Source organism: Hyalella azteca, unplaced genomic scaffold, assembly GCF_000764305.2.
Source record: "Hyalella azteca isolate HAZT.00-mixed unplaced genomic scaffold, Hazt_2.0.2 contig10876, whole genome shotgun sequence".
Classification (NCBI taxonomy): domain Eukaryota; kingdom Metazoa; phylum Arthropoda; class Malacostraca; order Amphipoda; family Hyalellidae; genus Hyalella; species Hyalella azteca.
In genome coordinates, this window is record NW_025940895.1 from 260433 (window position 1) to 283279 (window position 22847).

A 22847-nucleotide genomic window follows, 5' to 3' on the forward strand; every position below is an offset into this window, starting at 1 on the left:
GCTTTAATTTAGTAGAATTTATTTAGTTCAACTAATGAGTTGTAACTATTTATAAGGTCCTGTTATGAGATCTATATACTTAAATTTAAACCTTCAGATTCCGACAACGAGCAATGCATCATTAACACCACTTTCATGAGCTTTACATTTAGTTAATAAATTACCAGAGACAACATTTTTTTGTTATCGCGAAAATGAGACTTTCAGCAAAAAATCTGACTCTACGGTTCGTAAATAAAATTAATTGAGTTGATTTTGAAAGCGGTGACCATCAGTTGCTGCGTGCAAGGCGAAACTCATTGATCACTGTTTATAATTGTCAACTTAATTTATATTGTAATTTCAATTATTTTCTGTTACGTTGTGAAATTTAAAACATGGTTGGCCTTGTCCAGACTCAATATTTCGGCTCATATGTTTCAGATTGAGTTATATTTCAGTAATACTTGGCCACTGTGATCGTCTCTGAATAAATTGCCCAATTTTAGATGAACTATTATATTAATATAAGTGCGGTTTATTTGTTAATAAATTAACTATTATTCCTTGTGAGTTTTCTGAAGCTGGACTAAGTTGCTGTGCAGGCGGTCAGTTAAGTTATTGTGTAGGCAGGCAGGTCAGTTGAGGGGTTGAGTTAATGTGTAGGCAGGCAGGTCAGTTGTGGGGTTAAGTTATTGTATATTCATTCAGTCGTGGCTCAACGAGCTCTTGTCTCCAAGTTTGTTATTTAACTTTGAAGTTATATTCATCATGTAGTATAGAAATTCTAAATAAAGAAGCAAACAAAGTATTTTATCATTTTTGTGTGTTTACAAGTCTAAAAATGACATCTATCTATCCCGAAACAACAGACCCAGCAGCAGGCATCAGAGAGCTTGTCGACGCTGTCGTTCACAGTTAACGCAGGCGACCACAGCCACGTGCTGGAGTGTCAAGCTGTAGCTCCTTCCCTGCCACACCTCGTCGCCACCGATGGCATCAAGCTCACCGTCAACTGTGAGATTTTTAAGTTAATTTTACTTATTTTGAAGCCCCTGACTTACGCTCTATTTTCTTGTCTATGATTGGTGGATTTTGCTTGAAAGGCCCTCAATGATTGGCTGATGAACTGACGATCACTTAATTTTTTTTTGAAAGTTTGGCCCAGGGCCTATACTTTCAAAAAAAAATAAGTGATCGTAAGTTCATCAGCCAATCATTGACGGCCCTTCAAGTAAAATCCATCAATTATAGACAAGAAAATAGAGCGTAAGTACTTATGTTCACTTAGCGAGTTTTTAAAGTATGGCCCCTGTATTTGTATTATGATCTTTGCGTAACTCCACGACTAACCATTCATATTTGCCTCAAATTATATCTTTTTAGGCACTTTCCAAATGTATTCACTGGCAACGGAACTGTAAACTCTAAGAGTTGGACGTATTTATTAATCAATAAATAAAATTACTCCTATAAATTCTGTATTGATCACTTTTTATGGAATTAGTGAATAATATTACTAATAAGAAATTTTCACATTGTGGGAAATTATTCATCAATCTTATTAAGGAAGATCACAGGCCATAGTCAGCCGAGGAATAAAGTATATTCAACATTGTTTTGTTTCTAATTCATTTCGAGATGGTATTTTCTTATTATGTTATCAATTTAACAGCATTACTCGGATCTTTTCCGTATTTTGTGTAGTCATTTTGCAATTCTATATATACGATCATTAAGATATTGCCATTTTCCTTACTGCAAGTTTAATATTATATCGAAAATTCATCATAGTCACATTTTCTTTTAGAAACTTTTGCTATTAATTCGAAATACTACAGAGACTAATAATTTATTATTATATAATTTATTATTATTTATAACTTATTATTAATAATCGCCAGCCGCTCCGATGAACTCCATCGAGACGTGCTTAATAATGTCATTTATTGTTGCATGTATTTATAAATTTTTGATGTTTTTTTACTGTTCTTGAGTTTTAAGAACGATAAATTATTTTCATATGTTGTATATTTTTTATAATTAATGTATATTTGTTTATATTCTCTAGAGTTCGGTCACATTAAGCATATTTCCCTTGCCTAACCATTGAACTTTGATCCTGCGTCAGCTTTGAGTAAGCGTATGAATTTCCAATGAAAGCAATCGCGCTCTGCGCTGTGTATTTGATTAAAAATCGCAATATACAGCAGAAACTGTCCGCAAATACACCAGCAATTAATTCTGGTGCAGCAAATCTGCTCACAGGAGTCGATTTATTTTCTCGGACCAAATTGCGTTCAGTTCACTCAAGTATTTTTTGAGCGCGCGTTCGGCTTCATGACTTCATTTCATTGAACTGCTGCAATGGCCGCAAAACTTTGCTACGTGACACAGCAAATGAACGAGCACATCTGCAGTGGCGCTGCAAAAACTGTCTTATTGTAGGCCAGCGTTAATTTTTTCACCCTTGCACACCAACAATAAAATTACGACGATATAATAACTACGTAAAATTTGACTTTACGAATGCTTCGCCGTTTTTTACCAACCATGCAATGTTGCATTTCAATATGAGTGTCCCAGAGAGCATGATTTACTTTTAAATAAATGGCTTCACGAATACGACATAACATGATTAATAATATTTTCCGTGCATTGAAAACAACTATTTTCTCCACGAATACGAAATGATATGCCGTGCATTGAAGATAATTGTTTTTATAAATGTTAATAAAATGAAGCTGAAGGCAAACATCGTAAGGAATTTTGTGAAAATATTTATCGGATCGAATGTTTCCCTTTATTATTCAATTTAACTGCTACATTCGCAGCTTGGTATTTGTAGTTCTAGCAGCAATTCAGCCATCATAAAATTATCACAATCCCAAGTTTTACCTACACAACATTTGCGGTGCATAATGCCCTCTGCTCTTGCTCCTGTCAGACATTGCTTTAGTATATGAATTTGTAACAAATTCCAGTGCTTATACCATCAGTCTTCTTGAGTCGCAAGTAAACAAGGAATTTAAAAGCATTGCAAACGGCAAGTAAATTCACCATATCGATATTGAAAACGTTTCAGAGTCCAGCTCAAGCGTCAGTTCGACAATCTAGAAAATGAAAACAATCCATTTCAGTTCCTGCTGCTCCGGAATGTGACCATCACAAGCAGATTATTTAATTGTAACACGATTCTATTTGATTCACGATTCTCTGTAGCATATTAATTTTTCACTAACGATTTTTCTCTGAATCAATCCCTGTATTTGTAATTGCTTGAGAAGATATCCACTTTATGTTGTAGCGTTGTAATGCTTGCCATATTGGGCCCGTTGCCGTTCCTATATAAAATCCATAGCATATATTCTTTAATTTATTTGTTCTAAAGGTTTAATTTATACGAGAGTTGACATGAGAGTTGACGGCGGCAGGTAGTTTCATCAATATTTTAAACGTAACTGAATTGACTCGCTAATTTTTTCCGGATTATCACTCAACAAGTTGTTCAACTGTAAGTGATTATTATTAACGGCACAATTTTGATAAACAGAAACATTAGCAAGTATCTTTGGATTAAACTGACGACCTGCAGGGCCATTAAAGGATAATTAGAGTTAGGTAAGTGCGCCTTGAATTGATGAAGCTGAAGGCACTTCAGGGTAGCTTAATACCTCCACAACAGACTCCTTTGCTCCTCCTAGGGTTCGGCATTTGACTGAAGCATCGGCAATAAAGCTGGCCTTACAGCTCTGTTTGATTGCTCTGGCGCGCTCTAGCGCTTATTTATAGGCGTTTTGGGGGTCATTGATGACTATAGTTGGTCGTTGAGGACGGATGAACATATCTACTCAATGATCTCATTGGCTGAGTATCATACACATGCGGTGCAACTTTCACACTATTCATAAAATGTTCTTGACCGAGTTTGATAGGTCAATGGTCGAACCTTCAAACCAATTGCGTGATGTCAATGCTTTATTTGGTGCCCAAGTTTGAATGGGATCCTGTGAGGTTAATTGTAATATTAAATTACTGGCTGCAAAAAGAGGTTTTTCTTACCTAATATTGACCAAATTTTTTCCAGGCAATTTGTTCAATGAATAATCTAACATGCGTGTAATAGTTGTATAAATTGCTTAAGCCTTACGAAAGGATTCAATTTGGTAGTGCGACCATCCATTCTTCCTTTAACTGTTTTGTTCTATCTAATTATGATTAATCATTTAAATTTTTTTAAAAATGTATAAAATAATTGTTATCCAATAAACGCCTTTGTATCAATATTTATGATGAATCAAATATATAATGTAATAAATATAATCAAATGAAAAATCACAGCATGGCTTCTCAGGTGCTTCAGTAGAAAGCAATTAATTCTATTCTGGATCTAAGTCTCTTTCACAAACATATATGTGGAAAGGTCCGGTATTTGTTTTTGTATGAATATCGAAGATTTAGAAATTTCAATTAACAATCGGCCCCGTTACTGCATAGGAATACAATTAATTGTCATGTTTGATCGAAACAAAAAATTGAGAATGTTTATGTTAGAAATTAGAATGGTCGCACTTTGAAATGAAATAATCTGAATCTATGATCATTATTTAAGAGATTTCACGTTTGTTCGCTTGAATTGAGAATCGAAGTAATACAAGCGCTGGGTTAAATTCAATGGTTAAACATTTTGTACATCACACAGCCTCGTGCTGTGCATCACACAGCCTCGTGCCGTACATCACACAGCCTCGCGCCATACATCACACAACCAAAACAAAGCCTCTTGTAATTTTTTTCAACGTTTTCTCAAGTCCACGACCAATGCTAGAGAATCCAAATAATTCATGTACGTTACATTTCATTTTGTAACGGTGATCAGGCTACAACCGTAGTTTTACCTTCAAGACCGCGGGCCATACTTTCTAACTCGCTAAGTGAACGTAAGTACTTACGCTCTATTTTCTTGTCTTTGATTGGTGGATTTTGCTTGAAAGGCCGACAATGATTGGCTGATGAACTTACGATCTCTTAACTTTTTTTTTGAAAGTATGGGCCCATGTATGCAAAACCCATATCTTATAGAGCTGTAAAATTACCGTCGATGAGAAGAGTACGTTGATTTTACTTTAGCTTCCTCAGTAGGCATGCAGTTCATTATTGATTCAAAATTGATGCACGGCGTGAATCATTGCGTTTTGGAGAAATTATATATTCAAGAGTCCATGTCATTTACATCAAGCGTATTCTTGACTTAATTGTTCTACACTACATCACTGAGATTAGGAGATACGATTGATGCATTTAGTTTGTTTTAGACTTTCGATGACGCAACTGATGCCAACGGCAATACATTTAGCATAAGGGACACATTGCATGATGAAGCTTGATTAATGGCTGTTAGAAACATAATTAATATAATTTAACCATGTAGTTTCATTTAATAGAGACATAATCTAATATAATTTAATTTGTGTAAATTATAATTTTATTTATATAAATTAGATTTAATTTAATGGGAAAATTATTCACAACAGACGTGCCTGTGTCGGTGTTGGTGCTGAAGGGAGGTGGCCAGAGCCATCACGCTCAGGGCAGCACAGCGCAGCTGCTTTGTACAGCCACTGCTAACCCTCCTCACTATACGCTCACATTCCTCAAAAATGTGAGTAATGTTTCGTCACATTCTTGAACATATGAGTAGTGTTTCGTCACATTCCTTAAAAATGTGAGTAATGTTTCGTCACATTCTTGAACATATGAGTAGTGTTTCGTCACATTCCTCAAAAATGTGAGTAATGAGGGATTTTTCGTCACATTCTTGAACATATAAGTAATGTTTCGTCACATTCTTGAACATATGAGTAGTGTTTCGTTGTATTTCTCAAAAATGTGAGTAAGGTTTCGTGACATTCATAAAAAATGTGAGTAATGTTTCATCACATTATTGAACATATGAGTAGTGTTTCGTCACATTCTTGAACATATGAGTAGTGTTTCGTCACATTCCTCAAAAATGTGAGTAATTTTTTGTGATATTCTATATAACTGTGATTAATGATTCGTTACAGTTTTCAAAAATATTATTAATGTTTCGTAACATTCTCGAAGAATTGTGAGTAATGTTTCGTAACATTCTTGAAGAATGTATGTAGTGTTTCGTTGCAGTTCTCAAAAATGTGAGTAATGTTTCTCAACTTACTTCATAACTGTGAGTAAGGTTTCGAGACAGTCCTCAAAAATGTGAGTAATGTTTCGTAACATTCTTGAACATATGAGTAATGTTTCGTCACATTCTTGAACATATGAGTAATGTTTCGTCACATTCCTCAGAAATGTGAGTAATGTTTCGTGTCACTCTTGAAAAATGTGAGTAATGTTTCGTTCGAATTTTCAAAAATGTGAGTAATAATTCGTAAAAGTCTTGAAAAATTGGAGTAATGTTTCGTAACATTCCTGAAAAAATGTGAGTGATGCTCCGTTACAGTTGTCAGAAATGTGAGTAGTAATTCGTAAAATTCTTGAAAAAATGTGTGTAGTGTTACGTTGCAGTTATAAAAATTGTGAGTAATGTTTTTTCAACATTCTTAATAAATTAGATTTATTTTCCTAATATTCATAATGAATAGGAATAATGTTCTGTTACGTTCTTAATAAATGTGAGTAATGGTTCGTAACAGTCTTCAGAAATGTGTGAAATGTTTTGCTACATTCTTATAAAATGTGAGCGATACATTGTCATACTCTTCAAAAATATGAAGAATTTATAGTTACATTCTTCAAAAAATGTGAGTAATATTTCGTTACATTATTAAAAAAATGTGAATACTGTCTCATTAATGTCCTCAAAAAGTGAGTAATTATGTGAAACTTTCTTCAAAAATGCTAATAATGTGTCGTAACATTCTTCAAAAAAATTTATTCCCCGTTGCTAATTTTTAAAAAATAAATCTAGAATAATGCTGCTAGGGTTGTCGACTCGCGGCAGCAGATGTAAACATAATGTGAGTAATTCTGAGGCAGGTTTTGTAGAAAATAGGATTTTTCTGGGAAAGATTCTGTAGATAATGTGATAATTTACAATACCCTTTCCGTGCAAAATGTGCTCCATGCCAAGACCAGTTTAAAAAAAAAAATATCAGTAACATTGATGCAAATGGTATTGTATAAAATATAAGTAAAACAGCGGTAGCGTTGTCAGAAATGCAATTGATTCAGTGAAAAATTTTGTATATGTTGCGACATCTGTGGTGTAAAATCTCAGCATTGTTGTGTCAGATTTTTTCTAAAATGTAAGTAACGCAGCAACAGGTTTTCCAAAACATTAGTTATGGCTGTGTCTAAATTCTTTTTGACTATTAATAACGTTCGCGCTTCATCCTTCACAATGCGACGGCCATTAAAGCTACTTTTGTCAAAAAATGTAGGTTAAGCTGTGGCGACATTCCGTTGAAATGCAAAACACTCTCGTCCTGCTGTCTTAAAAACTATGAAAGGTGTCATAGCAAATAAACTTTATGCCCTTCAGCCCGGTTAAAATTTGTACATCATTTCTGCAGTTTTGGCAAATTTTCTGTAGTTACGGCAATTTTTTGCAGTTGGTGCATCCTTTTCTGCTTAAATCCTTTTATAAACATTTATGATCAGTATAATTTACCAACATGGTATTAACTCTGTCAAAGCTTTATTTGTTTAGGACCTTCCACCTTCTCTTTTTATTCAAGTTCAGTAATCATTGACGTTAGGGGCTACCATTCTATGAATTATTTTGATTAAATTATGTGTTGTAAGTTTAAGCTTATGAAAGTCACGGGTGGAGTTCAATATTTGCCTAACTGAATTTTTAATTTTGGGAGGCCTTTGATGTGTCAGTTGAGCTAACTTTACTGAACGAACACCGGACGTTCTCAGCCCTAAATTTTGTTCATAAACTAAGCTTGATGATTTTCCGTGATAAATTTATTTCATTTTTCCCGGGCGATATTTTTATTTGCTTTCTTTTTGAGGTTTTATCCACATTTAAACTTTTTTCAAGTTTCCCTAATTGTATCCCAAAAACATTGAACAAAAATCAAACAAAACGTATTATATTTTTTTCAAACAAAACATATTATATTTTTTTAATTTATGGAAATTCATTATTTTCGCATTCATTATTTCCGGTTTCTTTTGAGATTGTATTTAATTCAATATAATTATTGAAAAAATTCCTGTTCTAAATGTAATTTCCGTCTCAATTACTTTAGTTATCAAAGCAGATGTGAAGTAATTATTTAAAAAAACTCAAGCAATCTCAAGCAATAGCGCATTCCAAGATGCCAAAATAGTCCTTCAAATGACGAAATTTTTAGCAAGTAAATTCACACACTTACTGCCCTTTTTAAAGGCCACACAAAGCAGATCTTGAAAAGAGCAAGCAAGCCAAGCTCGACGCCGGCCCGGCCAGTGAGAGCTTCATTTTTCATATGGAAATATGACGGGCGCGTTGGTCTTCCTTCTTAGAAAACAAGCTTTTGTTGGAGCTCAGGTCGCTCGTATTTTCGTATAATGAGACCTGAGTACTGCATTGCTCCCACTCTTTTGTCAATCTCAGGAATTATGTGCAAACCATGCTGTCTGAGCCGGGGCCGGTTTTCATGCTGGGGATAAAAATGAGCATATCAAGAACTGAACCTAAAAACGTGATGTTTAGAAGTCATAATGTTCGATCATTTAGCAGGGAAATGAAAATTTATGTAACTGTACAGTATATTTCCTACTAGTAGAAATTTCATTTAATTTCCTCGATTACACAGGGAAATAAAGCACAATAATGTCATTCGTCTAATCCGCCTTGTAGGCTCGATCAATTATACGATCCTTGTCATTGCTCATTTTAAAGAAAACATGAATTTACTAAGATTATAACAGCAACTCTTAAGCTATGATGATTTTAATTATTTGACTATCTATATAGTCAATTCACTGCTGTTAATGGATGTTCCCTTTTTATCTTTAGTTCCATCTATCTATCAATTTATTTCTTGGAAGTCCCATTTCCTAGTGCAAATTCTGCTCTAAAGAAATTCTATTCTGCTTCTAGTTTTACAAGTGGAACAAATCCTCAAGTTCTCATTATCTCATTAAAGATTATCTCTTACAAAAATTAAGATTTTTTAGGAAATCTACACCGTTTCATAACTTATAATCTACACCGTTTCATCTTTGATCAATGTTCCCAAGAAAGTTGAACTTTTACTTGAAACCTGATATTCTAAAGCTCATAACGGCATTTTCTCAGTCTTCTGCTGCAACAGCGTTCGAGATTGGAGAAAAGCGTGAAGATTAACTCACACCAACGAGTGTTTCTTAATAAGTAAATCAAAAATACTATTTTTTCGTTTAACTCTGTAGATTTGAATAAAAATACAAATGAAAAAGAAACAACAAATATTCGTCCTAATAACGAAAAAACTCTTTTGGCCTTCGATTTGACAACGACTGCCGCCTGGTCAGGAAACTAGTTCTCGTAGTAGATGATTATTTGAAGTACATTAGTTGGCGTACATTTTTGCTGAATTTACTTTGTTTTCATTGGTTTTCTGATACATAAAGTTGTAATAGAAGAATGTTCCCAAAGTTTGCTGTTTGTCCTGTTGAGGAAAAACATATTATGGGAATTGAAAAGATAGGGATTTTTTTTTTGTTTCGTGAACACTCCTCCTTGCAAATTCTTCAAAAATAATTTAAATTGTTATTGTTATCATTTTAACGTTATTTATTCAATTTTTTGTTACACGGCCCAGTGAATGGAGGCAACAGCGATGTTGAGGAAGAGCTTTATATGTAGTTATAGTTGATATCGATAGTCATCGTAGCTTTATAGTTGATATCGAAAACCTCTAATTTAATTGTAGATTCCAGGTTGGCGACATGATAAAAAAATCGCATGTTTGAGACCACACCACTTCACTTTCATAGATAACTCGATTAATATTGTGTTATACATCGTGTTGTTCTGATCTCAGGGGGAACCTTTACCGCACGCCATCCTAACGTCAGTGGAGACTCGATCAATATAGTGTTATACATCATGTTGTTCTGATCTCAGGGGGAACCTTTACCGCACGCCATCCTAACGTCAGTGGAGACTCGATTAATATAGTGTTATACATCATGTTGTTCTGATCTCAGGGGGAACCTTTGCCGCACGCCATCCTAACGTCAGTNTTTCCGAGGTATGAATTTGCGACACTTAAATGTACAGTTTATTTCCAATACTTAATTTATACTTTTGATTCATACTATTATAGTTTCCGAGGAATTAATTTGCGACACTTAAATGTACAGTTTATTTCCAATACTTAATTTATACTTTTGATTCATACTATTATAGTTTCCGAGGAATTAATTACGTTATGTTTACATGACACTGCAGTCGCTCCAGTTTGTGCAAAGGCCGCCCCAACTGAAGTGATTGTGAGGGCTGGAGAGGAGGTCTCGCTCGAGTGCGCTATGAAATCATCCCCACAGTCCAACATTACGTTCAGTTGGTGGGCGGAGAACAAGGATTCTGCAGGCCAGGTTTGTGTTGATTTGATTAAGTTTAATTCGTTGGAATATTTGAAATTGTTTACACAATGAACTCGTTCCCAGTGGCTGAAATAATTTAGAGCTTAGTTTAGATACTGGGCATTGCTTGTTGTTCTAACGTTATTTACAGACTAACGAGCAGATGTTCCAATGAACAGGCTGAGAATTACGTCAATATAAAAAACTGAGATATAAAAATTAATGAGACATAAAATTACTGAGACATGAATTACTGAGATATAAAAAACTAGTCGATTTAAATGCAACGACATTCAAACGAAGAAAGTTGTTTAAAAATTAGAACTAAAGCCAGCACTGTAAACTTTGAGAAAAGCTTGTGTTGGGCACTTGACCGAGTCTAGCGATATTTCAGCCAATCCTCAACTCTTTTCTGGTGATTAGTTCCTCCTCTAAAATAATTATTTCGGATTACTTTGCTAACTTTCGCCAATTTTTTTCTAGAAGACGTCTCTAACATGCCGAGATTTAAAATCATTGAAAGAAGCCAAGAATTTCCGGTGTTTCTGCACATTTCTTTTCTTCTTTTATCTTACTTTGGTGAATTTGATTCTCAAGTAAAATTTTACTCCGAGAAATTACAAAGTCGCATTTTCTCCATTCAATTCTAACTCATAAATTTTACTGGATGGCTTCTTTTATGGAAACAGGTCGTGCGCAAGAAAGTGAGCCACATAGACGAAGGAACAATTTCCAAAGGCTATTACACGGTTTCTGAACCCAGCAACAAAGCAGCATCACCGAGTAAAAACTCCCGGACTGTTCGAAGCGTTAACAAGAACGCTTTGGTTTTACCTCCAAGAAAATATCGGATTGGCAGGAGCTTCCAATTGACTCAACTAAAGAGTCTACTCGTAAAAATATGTCATCAGAGCCAGAAATCAGTTGACTACAAGAACGATTCTTTTAAGTTTAACGTTGGCGAGCTGAATGGAGATTCAGCAATTGAGCGAACACATTTAATTGAAGGTTTTGGTGAAGAGGATGGTCATGGAAGAATGTTTTTTTGGAACGCTTCGCAAACTACGAACTTCAATTTAAAGCGCTTTATAGATCAAATCTGCGACTGTATTGTTTCCACCAATGGATCGAGTAGTGTTAGTTTTGCGAATCCACTCAAAAAACTTCACCAACTCTGCCTTTTACGTAAATTCACAAGAAATTCTATAAAAAATGAAATTTTGGATTCGCACCCCACCAATTTCAATCACCTTCAGCAGAATAAAGAGAATTTTCGAGGTACACATATTAGTCTTTTCGCAGATAGAGACGATTATTTTCATCGAAGTAGAACCCGCAAAGTGAACAAAAGAGAGACTACTACTGCAATAGGCAACGTCGTGCCAAGTATCGGAAAAATTGAGAAGAATACTCCCTCTTCAGCCGGCCGCAGGGTGGATGACAGAGTCGAGTGTTGGGCTTCTAACGAAGTGGGCTCTGCTGAAAAACCTTGCGTGTTTTTCTTCAAAATTGTGGGTAAGGAATGATATTTTTTCCTAAAAATCAATGGAATTTTCATGAAGATACGTATGTGTTATATGTATTGGATTTTGGATAAAGGTATATAAATCTCCTTTTATGCAAAATTAAGATAACGATATGCAATGTTTTTGGAAAATTTGCCAGTTGTATGCGAGAATTTGTACCTTTCAAACGTTTATGAAATACACTACGATAAACGACTATTTTCAAGCTCTAAATACCAAAGAGGAGAATCTGTTTAGTTTCCAGCAGCCTTGATTTTTCAATAAGTTTTAGATAAGCGATAATATGAATTTTTTGTGGATTTTTCGATGGGTTGTGAAAGTCATAGGCGTTTAAGGTTTTTTAATAGAGTAAAATTGACTTTCATAAATGAAAACTTTCATTTTCATTTATGAAAGTCATTCAATTTTGATATAATATGCGTAATTTAAGTATAAAAACACTCGGATATATTTTTTCAGTATAGTAGAATATAATTCTGAAACTTCTCTCATCTTTCCTATGCAATAGAGTATCTCAACCAGGAGTGGGGAACATTCCCATAAATTACTTATAATTAGTTTACTATCAAATAAACTAGGAATTTTAGTGCCTGCAATGACTTCTGAGAATTTTTATTCCTTTTGAAAGAATTTCAATTTGCTGTATTATTGCAGAAGCACTATTTTGTATTTCCTATGGAATATCACAAAGTTAATGGCAAAGCAAATGAAGCGCAAGCAAGAGAAAATGAAGCCACGATAAAAGGCGAATTTCGCTTTTCGCGAGCGGTGGTAAAAAGTTCGAAATTTTGTTTTAGTATTTAACGACAGTTGAATTTTCCACAGAGCACTTCTTGTCTGGAATAAATGATGCTAAATAGCACGGATGAAATAAGTTTTTTGTCTCGTCACCAATACTTTTTATACATTGCGAAATGTTCAACATTGAAAGCTTCAACACATTGAAGTCTTGGTCACCAAAGTAATTTTGAATTGCATTTAAGAAATCAGTAGAAGCTTGACTTCCATCATTTCTGGGCAAAATTTTCCGAAAATGTGGAATTGGAGTACACTATTCTGACGAGGAGTTTAAATACTTCAAATTAAAGTCAGTTTTATTTGTTTGTTATTGAAATATTGTATACATAACACTGAAAGAAGTTGAATCAGAAATATATGTTAGTCACGGAAGGTTATTAGCAGATATACAAAAAAGCTACATGCAGCTAACGTTGCTTTGTTTGTTTACTTTTAGGCTCACTATATACAGTGTACATGTTTCAACTATTTTATCGGCTCAAGACCATGGTTAAGATGTAAAGATTTTTTCTTGATCGACGCTTGTGCATTAAACTTAATTAATAAAAATTCCTCCAAGATCATTTGTCAAAATGTCTTCAATAAAGACGTAGCCACTACGATTATCATTTATAATAATTTAAAAGTGTCATGCATTATTATTTTCCCCGAATACGAAGAAACCAACTTTCTCAAATTTCTATATTGCTCTGGGTTTTTTATTACTAAATTCGCTCAATTCCAATAGCTTTCTTTGTGTAAATCTTGTTCCATAGTCATCAGAACAATGATTGATGAATAATTTAATTTCATATTAAAAATTGGTTATGATATCAAATTGATCGGTATTTGCGATGTATTTGACCGCTCGTGGCACAGAACCTCCAGGAGCTCTGACTGGCTGCACTCCGAGTGACGTCACAACTACGACCGCTGAGATCGCTTGTCTCGCTATCACCGACGACGACGGTCTTAACATTACCTACGCCATCAAGGTGAATTATTCATCATTCTTATTAACCTAGAAATAATAGGCCCATCATAGTTTGTATTCACAAAATTTCATCGGTGTGGAATTAGAGGAATTAATTTTGAAATTTCCTGAAAAATTTTCCATTCTCTGAATATATTGACTGTTTGGCCCACTATTTTCTTTGGCTCTGAATATATTGATTGACTCTGGCCCATTCTATAAGAAAAATTACGGTCACTCCCAGCCCAATATTCATCCACTACTGAATTTTTATTTGGTACGCCACTTTGCAATACAGAGTCTGTATAAATTCACCAGCTCCTTAGTGAGTTAGTGAACTCTTTACTCGCAATAAATTAAACTTTCAGTAGGCCACTCAGTAGTCAGAACCGAAAAGAAAACATTTCGAAGGCTGGTGAAATCATGGCGATTCGTCAGGTAAAGTCCACGAGGGAAAAAGAATTACAAAATTTGCTCCAAGCAATAAGCCTTAATGCTGTTTCTTTATACAATTAGTTATTTGTCGAATGTTGTCGCGATAGAGAAGCAATTTTACTTATATGTACCTGCTTCCGAAGTTTGATGGAATGATGTCTCTCGCCCACCACATTTAAACACGCTATGAATATATTTAATGCCATGCCCGCTTTCAACGGAGTGTATTAGCTAATAATTTTCATTGTTCAAAAAAATCCGAATTTTTATCGTCTAATAGAGTTCATCTTAGCCAGATTACTCCTCTCTCTTCGTATTTTCATCGTTTAGAATCCATAAAGTGTTTTATTATTTTATTAAACTTATAATGTTATATAAAATAAACATATATGTAAAACATTTTATCTGTAATATTATGTCCCCAGGTATTCTGCAAGAGTAATAATATTGTCATGTGTTTTGTTGACGAAGAATTCATTTTAATAATTCCAAACGTGTTTTTCTCATTATTTTTTGCATCCGGTTAAATTTTATTCCAATCAGATAGATACTTCCCCGTGAAACGAAAAATGTTATAATTTATCACGACGTGGCGTTAGCATTTAGTGAGCCTATCGTTAAATAACATCTTAAATAAATAAATAATATCGTATCGTTAAATTAAAATTAATGTCCCGTCCTAGGTGAAGAAATCGTCATCTCATGAGGTCGTATTCACCTCGTCAAGTTTGGAACCGAAGTTCTCGGTGTCTCATCTGGAGCCGAGCGTCAGCTACTTGTTTGAAGTTCATGCTCGTCATTCTTTTGGGGTGGGACCCATTAGCGCTTTCCTGGTGTCCACAAGAAGCCTTCTTGAGCAGCGGATAAGCAGCGAGATCGAGACTGTCAGAGCCAGCGGTGAGTTGCAATCGTAGTCATAGCTTGAGTGTTCGGGAGCGTGTCTGGAGGCAATAGCCTGGCGATATATAAAGAAATTGATCAATAGTCATAATGCGAATTGAAGCATTTTTAGTGATGGTGGCATCCAAATTTAATCGTTATTGATTGTTGTGGACAATTTGGTGCTTTACAGCGCAACTCATGTCAAAGGCAGTATTTATTGAATACTCGTGCATCTAGGGTTCATTTTTGCTTTATATTTCCAGGAGTCACGGTTTCTGGAAAGAAACCGTTACAAATACAAAATTTATTCAAAGATAAAAGGTCATTGAATTTATTAACAATATTAAAAAATATTCAAGTAATTACAAAGGCTTTCTATAAACAGCAAAAAAATGTTCGAAAATGAAAACTAGGTTCACCAAAATTAGTTCCTGATTTTAGTTCGGTCTTTACTCTACAGCCGACGGATGACGAATGAACGAAAAGGTTTCGCAAGTCCACAGAATTATAAGCTATAGCATCCCAAGGCAAATTTTGCGTTCACATCAATGATTATAAGAGTCGAATTCTGGCTCGAAGAGTTTATAGGTATATAGTTGGGAATAATAAGGTCAGTAGTTGATAGCTTGTGATGATATGTTCTGCTGAAGATTTTTATGGAGCTAAAATGAAATAGATAATTTGTGCTTAGATGATCATATGATCGTTAGTATGAAAATTTCAAGTAGGTATTATTAGTGTTACGTCTTGTTTTTAGTGCGTCAACTTATGGGAAATGAATACCTCGGGAGGTATTCCGAATCAGTGATGTTATGAGTGCACAGTATCGATTGAGGGAATCATGTTTGCGATGTAAATTATTTCACTACGACGAAAATCTGGAGGATCGATAATGCTTTTAACTAATAGTTCTTACATGAGTGCTAAACATAAGTTGAAGCGGAATCTATGAGTGGTATATCAACCTTTTCATTGGCTTGTGCCCCTTGTGTGCCCCTTGTGTGTTTTTTTTTAATTAAATTTTAAGGAAGCGTGAAATAAAAATGAGTTAGATCTGAGGAATGGCAAAACTAAGATCGTTAGAAGAACATAAGTACATCATGATAATTAGACCTTGAAAATGTTTTGAACAATTGAAAGATCGTTTTTCAAAAGGGACATGAAAATTATGCCGAAATTAATACAAATTCTGTGTAATTTTTTTCGAGACAAGATGAATTTATGCAGACATTGCCGTTTTTTCCTCTTGAGATTACTTTTATTTTCGGTGGGTAAATCTCAGCGTAATTTACCAGATAATGCAGCTTGGCTAGCAAATTACGTCAGATTGAAAATTATGCGCAGGAGTTAGGTGCATAAAAGTTGGGTACACAAATGAAATTTCGTGAGCTTTAAATTACATTTTTTTGCAGTAATTGGTAATTATGAGATGGAGATCGATAAGAAAATGAGTTACACTCTATCTTTAGGAGTGAATTTTCATGGGACGCTAAATGTCAGACACGATAATTGGTTGTCTCGTTGAGTTACTGCACGTGGATGGAGAAATCGGAAGAGCGGGTGTGTTTATGATAAAACATCAATTATTTGCAAGAAAATTGTCTATACAGGTATTTAATGATAAGCATTCTTCACCCTACATTTTGAGCGTAAACTTGTTTTCCATTCATGCAGCTGGACTGTGACAGATATTTGCACAGATAGGAATTATTAAATTTTATTTAATCTTTTTGAATTTTATTATTAAATTTTCGTCAAATCTAATCCATTTAAAATATGGTTCTTGCAGTTGACAAGGGCAGCAGCTTCTCACTGGCGGATCAGACGCCTCGGTTGGGCAACAACTTTGTTATTATTGTCGTTGGCTTCGCCAGTGCAGCAGCAGTAGCCGTGCTACTGGTAACGGCGGCAAGTCTTGCCGTGTGTCGATGGAGGCAAAAATCTCGCCGGAAAAGTGGCGAGAAGCAAGCGAGGGAAGGAGAATGTCCTGAGACAGACGGTCTCGAGGCGGAGGGATCCAGTGAAAGTCTTGTGGATTTGCGCAACAACAGCGAAACTTGCGCCGCGGCTTCTGGTGGAGGTGAGTTTACTTGATATTTAAATGGTGAACTTGATTCCTACTATAATATGCCAATTAAAGTTCTTTATAAAAATCCAAGCTATGAGATACTAGCGTGCTGATATCAATATATGGAGCAAGTTATGGGAAGATCATTCCATTTGTAACTCGTTGTGTTAGGATAATTTCAAGTGGAACATGTCGTAATGAGAGATAATTTCAATAGTTACTTGTTGTGCCAGCATTTTTTCATATATTAGATGTTATGGTAAAATCATTACATTTGTAACAGTATAGCGGGCCAACTTTTGTCCGCGTTTTGTTGCAAGCAACACGACTTAAGATATAATTACAGACACCGTTACTTCAACCTGAACCATTTATGCTAGGTGGCTATTGATACTGAACTTATCATAGAATGGCAGAATTTTCTTATTTACACAAGTTTTATCAAAGACCGGAGAATTAGTTGTTTTTTCTTCTTATTTCAAGTTGAACAACATTTTTGGTTGGCGTTGGTAGATGAAAAGTCAGATTACCATGAAGTATTTCTAATATGTTAATAAATTTTTGAATGTATCAATATTCATTATCAAAATAAAACGCGTTCAGTGATGAAATTTGGATCGGCATAGCCGTGAAATCACGTAAAAAGGACATAACTAAAAATGAGACAAGGTTGGAAATACATAATAATATGTACATAATACACGAAAATAGGTTACAACTCAAAAATTGGAACCAGAAAAACAATGTCAAAGGTCTTAAAAATTTGGTAGTTTCATTTGAAGAATGCACCAGCATCGTCATACGATGCCATTCGACTGGCGCTAGCTCAAGCCTTCATCAGTATGGTTAGCCTTCATCATAAATTTCGACATTGTCTCTGGAGTTATTTTCGGGCTTCAATTTTCGAGTAGTTTCCTACGTACGCGATTTTGCACTTGTGTCCATCTAAATTTTAGGACAAAATGCGTCGTATATCTTGAAAATACATGTTGAAACATATGAAACGTTATTACAAAAAAATGGAAAAAATCTTTCGGGAACCTGATTTTCAATCGTACAACCACAACTAAAATCAGTCTTCGATTCATCGGAAAAGAACACAAAATGATCAATAAAACTCATTCTCTGGTCATAAATCAAACTTAAATAATTTAAACTAAAATGCATGTATACCTTTAACATCTTTTATCTTGTGTGTATTAACAGCTTGTTCGAACTTTTTCTTTTTATAACGGTCCAATCATTTGTGAATATATTAATAATTCTCTTAATAATCAAGATTATTCGCCTTTATTTAAAGGAATAAAAGGTTGAACCTTTTAAGGTTCAAGGATACCTTTCGTTACAGCGAAAATTTATAGTTCATTGTTTTATCTAACAATATATCATCCACGTAGCGTGGAGCCCGCGGGCGGAAGCTTCGAAGCAAATATTAACGTAGCTTATTTCTCCCGCATGTTCTGCAGAGATAATTTCCAGTGAACATGTCACGGTGAGGTCACTTCATTTGCAACATATTGTGCCTAGATGTTTTTGTATGCGATATTTCATTGCTAGAACATATTATTTATAACATGTTATTCCCAGATAATTCCTTTTTTGAACATGTGGTGATTTAACATGAGTTTTAATAATTTAGCTTGTAACGCTGTTGTTAAACGAGCTCAGTTGTGAAGCTGAATGAGTGCCTCCATTTCATACTTGAAGAGAATTCTCTATTACCGATTCTATTTTGTATTCTAATTTTATCTTACACTTTAATTGTTACTCAGATATTTGTTTACTCAGTTCTAAATTGCAATCAAAATAAAATTTAAATTCGCTACAATTTACAGGATTCCGTCTTGAGAGCACTATCTGTCTTCAAAATTTCCAGTTTCGTGGGAGAATCAGTTTATTCACAGCGTTGAAGGTGTAAAAATTGAATTGCCCACACCACCTCTTGCGCTAATAGGCGCTTCAGAAAAGCAAATCCATTTTTTCTGCCTTCCAAATTGCATCAAACAGCAGCATCTGCCCTCTCCCTACCTTTCAATTTGCCTCACAGGATAACCTTCATTCTCTCCCGCCTCTGTAAGTGCGTGGGCGCATTACACGCTCACTCCCCGTGTCAGGTTATGGCACACTGTTAGAAAAAACGGTGAAGAAACGGTCCCAATGCCGTTTTAGTGGCCGGTCGCCCGTGAAAATAAACTGTTTTAGAAATAAACTTTCAGATGTTTTACGGATTTCTAGTGTTAAATTAAAATAAAAACGGAGACACGTTGTTTCTTTTCACGTGGCGACCGGCCACTGAAACGCCGGTAATACCGTTAACGGTAATTTTTCTAACAGTGCAGAGAATAACCGTCTTTCCCGTGTACCGCGGCAGATGCTGTGACCGCGTTCACTCCCACACGCCTCACGTCCGGCAATCTGCAAGCATCTGCGGAATCGCCTCTTCATCAACCACAAAATTGCGCAGCGACCGCAGCTCAAGTCTCAGGGCCGTCGCGAGGGAAGGTTCAGTGCACGAAAGGGAATTCGGCGGCAGGCTTAGCAGATCAAGTGAGTAATCTACTCAGGAATTAATTTTCAAATGCAATTGAAGTTCCCTGGTCCAGGTTTGGGATGTTGCACTGTTACTGAATTTGCCATCATACTTTCATTAATTTACTATTTAATTGAATGTTACTAAATTTGTTGGCATATTTTACTTCATTTGAAAAGAGGAAGAAAGAGCGGGTTCAGTTGATTCAAAATTTTTGCATTATTATTACTGCATATTTGATTCATCTCTAAAAATGTTTCCATGTTCTCATTTTAATTTTAAATATATCATTGCATTTTTGGGGCATTTTCATTGCTGTATTTTGCGGCTAATCTTTTGGTTTTTCGTAAAATTGTAATTTTTCATTTTGCCATAAATTATTGTAATGCACTTTTCAATATTTTTGCTTCACTATCATAAACTTTTTATTCTCCTTCTATGAACCGGCCTTTCTAATTTCTGTCCCAGCGTTTCAGTTTATTAATGCAAATCTAATCACGTCTTCACGCAGTTTTGAAGTTACACCTCACCTTCATTTTTTCTGAAATTTTGCTATTTCACCGCAATTTAACTTCAACTTTTGCAGCCAAGTTCGTATCCACTTTTCAGGATGAGTACGAAGTACAACCTCCGCCTCTACCTCCACGAGCTCCGCTTCCTCTACCCGTACAAACTCAAATTTTTGCTCCTCAATCGTTCCTGTGTCTACGACCATCAGCCGAAAACCAAAGCGTCTCAAGTGACTTGCCCCGTGAGAGCATCGTTGGTGTTATTGGCCCTAACACGACCAGCGTCGCGAAATGTATCTCGAACTCCAATGTTACCGCTTTTGGTGCCTTAAATGAATTTGCTCGCGATTGCGTCACTACCACAATTCCAGGAAATGGTCTCGGCACTATTATGGGCAGTGAAATGATGCTCCAAAATATTCCTAACTCGAATTCATATCAGTACCCAATTCAGATTCCAATTCACGCTGGGTTGTTGCAGCATCAATCTTTGATTCAAAAGCAATCCCAAGAAGCTTCAAGTGCTGCTGATGCTTCTAAATTTTCACCCGCAAATCTAGTTAGTCAAAATTTATTACTACAAGGTACGATTTGTGGTACCAACGTTGATATGAGTCAATCGAGTCCTTCGATGACTACCGAACAACAACCAACTAGCATTTCTTCAGTAAAAATATTTACTACCAAAAGCGGTCCAAATAATCAACATCCTCATCAGACCTTGATGAACCCCATGTTTCCCAGTGAGCTCCCATCTCTTGCCCACAACCCCTTATACCAAGGCCAGCCGGCCGTCCATGTTTCCATGGCTCTGCCGAGTAACTCGAGTCCTTTCATCCAAGGCTCTTGCTACAATGCTGCGAGTAACGCAAATTCTCTTCTAGTTTCGGATTCGAGTCGACAAACCACGGCTCCTCAGATTGGGCCTAGCTTTGCTATGCCACCAACTCTCATCAATCCACATTTGAGATTTGCTGGGCCTCAAAATCCTTTTCCCCAACATTCAGGTTCTATTGTAATGCAACCTTTAACTTCTAGACCATGTTTACCATCGACCGTTGTTTTTAACAACAACGATCAATTTGATCAGGGTAAAATAATTTTCAATAAAAGTCAAACACAGCAACAAACACTCGGCTATGTTAACCCTGTTTATTCAATGAATTCGAGTACAGCCATCCCGAATATATCCGCCAATGTGGCTTCGAACACGTTGCTTAACAGTTCCTCATCATCCTCCGAACAATTAGTAGCTAACCACGCTTATAATTACATACCTTCGCTAATTAATTTAAACGGGTCGTCAGTAATATCAACATACTCCACCAAGAACTTCCCCTTTGATGCCCACACGAGTAGCTTGTCTCGTCGGCCTCCGAATAACAAGCAGCAGGTTTATGGCAACGCGTCATTGAGTCGTTCAAAGCTGAATGGTAGTTGTGTTAATATTCCCCTCGAGGCAGGCGGTAATTTAGAATCTGCTCTGAACAGAAGCGTGCCTGACCTCAGTGTTTGTGAAGTTAATGGATCGTCAAACCCTAATATTCTTCCTCGGAAAATCAGCGACACTGAAAGCCAAAAAGTTCAGCCGCAAGTGTCTAACTTGTCAAAAGTTTCTGATTTAGAAGAGAACAGAAACAACAAAGTCTCAGTTGCTGCAGCCAGCGCGCCAAAGCTCCAACCCAAATCCAAAATTGCTCAACACAAGCAGCAAATGATCCAGAGGAAGCACGTTCACGAAAACCAGCAAAATTTACATTTACAGCATCAACAACAGAAAGCAGAGGAAGTTCGCCAAATCCACCAACTGACTTCTGATCCCGGACTTTTCCAGTTTCACATGAGGAACATGCATGAAGTTAGGAAAGCTAATACGGACAGCGCCGACCAAAATCTAACTCTAGTCGGCCAACAGATTCCAGAAGAATATCAGCTTCTGCAACTCGATAGAGGAGGCTTGGCTTTAGTAAATGTTCATCCAGTTCATACATACGCGAACGTTCAGCTGACCAATATCATGACGACGCCTAATGTTATTATGCAGGCGTCGGGATCTCTTCAAGGCTCATCGTTGAGCAGAAGAGAACATAACACCTCTAGTCAAGCTTCTGATAACGCGTAATGAGGCAGCAAGTAATTTGATTAAATCGATGAAGCTATATTTATTTTACGCCCTTAATGCAATAATAAATTCTACAATAGCTTTCATGAATAATTGAGATAGTAAAGAAGTAAATATATATATTTTTCCCAATATTATGTCAGATTGGATGGTAAATCGCGTCGGATAATGCTGGTTAAAATTTATTGACTTATGGGAGACAATTCTACACAATCTCACCGATTTATTATACTAATATTTGCTGCAGGTTGAAGTCGTAGTTGTGAAATTTTAGGTAAACACAAAAGAAACATTAATTTTTCGTTTAATTGATCCACTTTTGTTAAATAAATGTAAATAACCTGCGCGTAAATCCTCGGCTGGACGTGTCAGTGTTATATTTTGGTGTATCCTTGTCACTTCTTAAAACTATGATCTAGTAAGAATTTTCAACATATCTTCCAGACAATAACCATTCCATGAAAGCTTGAATTATTCTTAGCACTGGTGTCTCGTACA

The 22847-nt window shown here is 35.7% G+C and overlaps 1 protein-coding gene across 1 annotated transcript in view; it reads left to right on the forward strand.

Annotated features, from left to right (window-relative positions):
* LOC108674812 overlaps positions 1-22434 on the forward strand; it is an 83105-nt gene extending 60671 nt beyond the window's left edge. Inside the window, exons 9-19 of the mRNA XM_047882609.1 lie at positions 585-616; positions 852-996; positions 5514-5641; positions 6310-6313; positions 10394-10539; positions 11217-12042; positions 13710-13825; positions 14922-15135; positions 16910-17200; positions 19560-19735; positions 20328-22434. Of these exons, the coding sequence (XP_047738565.1) occupies positions 585-616; positions 852-996; positions 5514-5641; positions 6310-6313; positions 10394-10539; positions 11217-12042; positions 13710-13825; positions 14922-15135; positions 16910-17200; positions 19560-19735; positions 20328-22349 (4100 nt within the window). The 3' untranslated portion in view covers positions 22350-22434. The remainder of the gene's footprint in view (positions 1-584; positions 617-851; positions 997-5513; positions 5642-6309; positions 6314-10393; positions 10540-11216; positions 12043-13709; positions 13826-14921; positions 15136-16909; positions 17201-19559; positions 19736-20327) is intronic.
* Positions 22435-22847: the final 413 nt, after the last annotated feature.